Source organism: Eurypyga helias, unplaced genomic scaffold (assembly GCF_000690775.1).
Source record: "Eurypyga helias isolate BGI_N326 unplaced genomic scaffold, ASM69077v1 scaffold26219, whole genome shotgun sequence".
Lineage (NCBI taxonomy): Eukaryota > Metazoa > Chordata > Aves > Eurypygiformes > Eurypygidae > Eurypyga > Eurypyga helias.
Genome location: NW_010270489.1, coordinates 2,111 through 3,824, shown reverse-complemented (window position 1 = coordinate 3,824; position 1,714 = coordinate 2,111). Strand labels below are relative to the sequence as shown.

The following is a 1,714-nucleotide window of genomic DNA, read 5'->3' as shown; positions in this document are numbered from 1 at the left end:
CTTTCCGTTTCTCCGGGCGAAACAAGCGCTGTTCCCGGAACCGGTTTTTTGGATCCGTTGTCCCAACCCCTTTGCCAGACTGAGGCGACCCGAGGGGATCGGTTCGCTCGCTCCGCGGTCCCCCTCGCCGCGACTTTCCGCCGAGGCGCATCGGGAATCTTTAGGAACGAGAATTCATTAGCGCTCGGTCCGGGGAAATACTTCCTACGGATTGCCCCGTTTCCTTTAGGGAAGAGAGAGAAATCCAGGCACGCGTATCAATAATAACCCCCCAGGGCATCTGTTGACGGGTTTCGCCGCTCGAAGCCCCTTTTTCCGAGCGCCCGTTAATCCGCGGCATCGCCCCTTTCGCCCCGCGTCAACAGGAAGCCGCTTCCTGCCGCTTTGCCCGTGACGCGGCGCCTGAGGGAAATGAGCCTTTCGCGGGAAGGGAGAACGTCGCCGAAAGCAGAGACGGAGCCAGGTACGTCCGCAGAGTCACGTTAAGTGACTTAGAAGTCGAGGATTTCTTTATTTTATTATAAGTCGGCGTATCCCGTTGTGCTGACGGCCTTGAGGAATTGTTAATTATGGATATTCGAGTATTAAAACCCTCAGAAATCAAGAAAAATTACTAGCGCTAAAATATAATTTTCAGACACTCGTTCAATTTTATTAGATATTTCGAGGGGCGTTTCGGCTCTTAAATTTTTGGTTTTTAAAGGGAGACACGTATTGGGGCGTAAAATGCTACATTTTACATATTGGATTTAAATATGAGATACTGGATTTAAAATACGAGATACTGGATTTAAAATACGAGATATTTCCTATTCTTTTAATAATTTATTATTAGTAGCACTTGTATATATAAATTTAGAATTAAGTAGTAAATAGTTCTTATCTCAATTTTACGAGCTTCCTTATTTCTTTTTCCTCTGATTCTCCCCCTCCGCTGGAGGAGGGGAGGGGGATATTGTGAGAGCGGCTTCCCGGTATTTTGCTAGCCGGAGCGAAAGCACGCCACCCCGTTTGAAAACCAATTGGAATCAGTTACCAAGGCCAGAATCAAGCATTACAATCCGTTGTATGTCGACCGAAGGTTCAAGATGCTGCCTAGTCGGCGTCTTACTCAGCGTATCGTTGGTAACACACACCGTACGGATGGTTACTACTGGTTTTAGAGGTAACTTAAGTGAGGGTGACCCATAAGAGGATTTCAAACCGCACAGAGGGCGGCTGTAGTCTTTAACATTAAAAAAACTCATCATATTGGCTCGATACAGAGCCAGAAAAGCGAGTTAACCATCAGCCCCTGAATTCCATTAAACGTTGCTTTTCGGGAATGGACAGGGTGACCCCAACCGACCGAGGGAGTATTTCATAGTCAAGCGCAAAAGAGTTAACCAAGGAGTTTAAGAACTAATTTTGTTTGCTCATTTGTGAGTCGGTGGGTCAGTCAGCCTTCCCGGTCATGCCGTCACTCACGGGGCTCACTCAGATCTCTGTCGCAATCATGCTCGGGTTTTCTGTCTCTGCCTCTCGCTACTTGGGACCTGGCTGTGTATCGGTCGATGGGTGGTGAGCAATTCTATAATGTTTTACTTGATCTTTTTGAATGACTTATTATTAGCTGTATTATTAGATATTCATTTATGGATCTTATTCATTTCTATTCAATGAGTGAATAGTTCTTATCTCAATTTTATGAACTTAGAGAATCACAGGAGGGTTT

The 1,714-nt window shown here is 45.8% G+C and overlaps 1 protein-coding gene across 1 annotated transcript in view; it reads left to right on the top strand.

Annotated features, from left to right (window-relative positions):
- Window positions 1–1,714, top strand: part of LOC104514720 (AN1-type zinc finger protein 5-like) — a 4,198-nt gene that overhangs the window by 823 nt on the left and 1,661 nt on the right. The window contains exon 3 of the mRNA XM_010158471.1: window positions 370–463. Coding sequence (XP_010156773.1) covers window positions 370–463 — 94 coding nt within the window. The remainder of the gene's footprint in view (window positions 1–369; window positions 464–1,714) is intronic.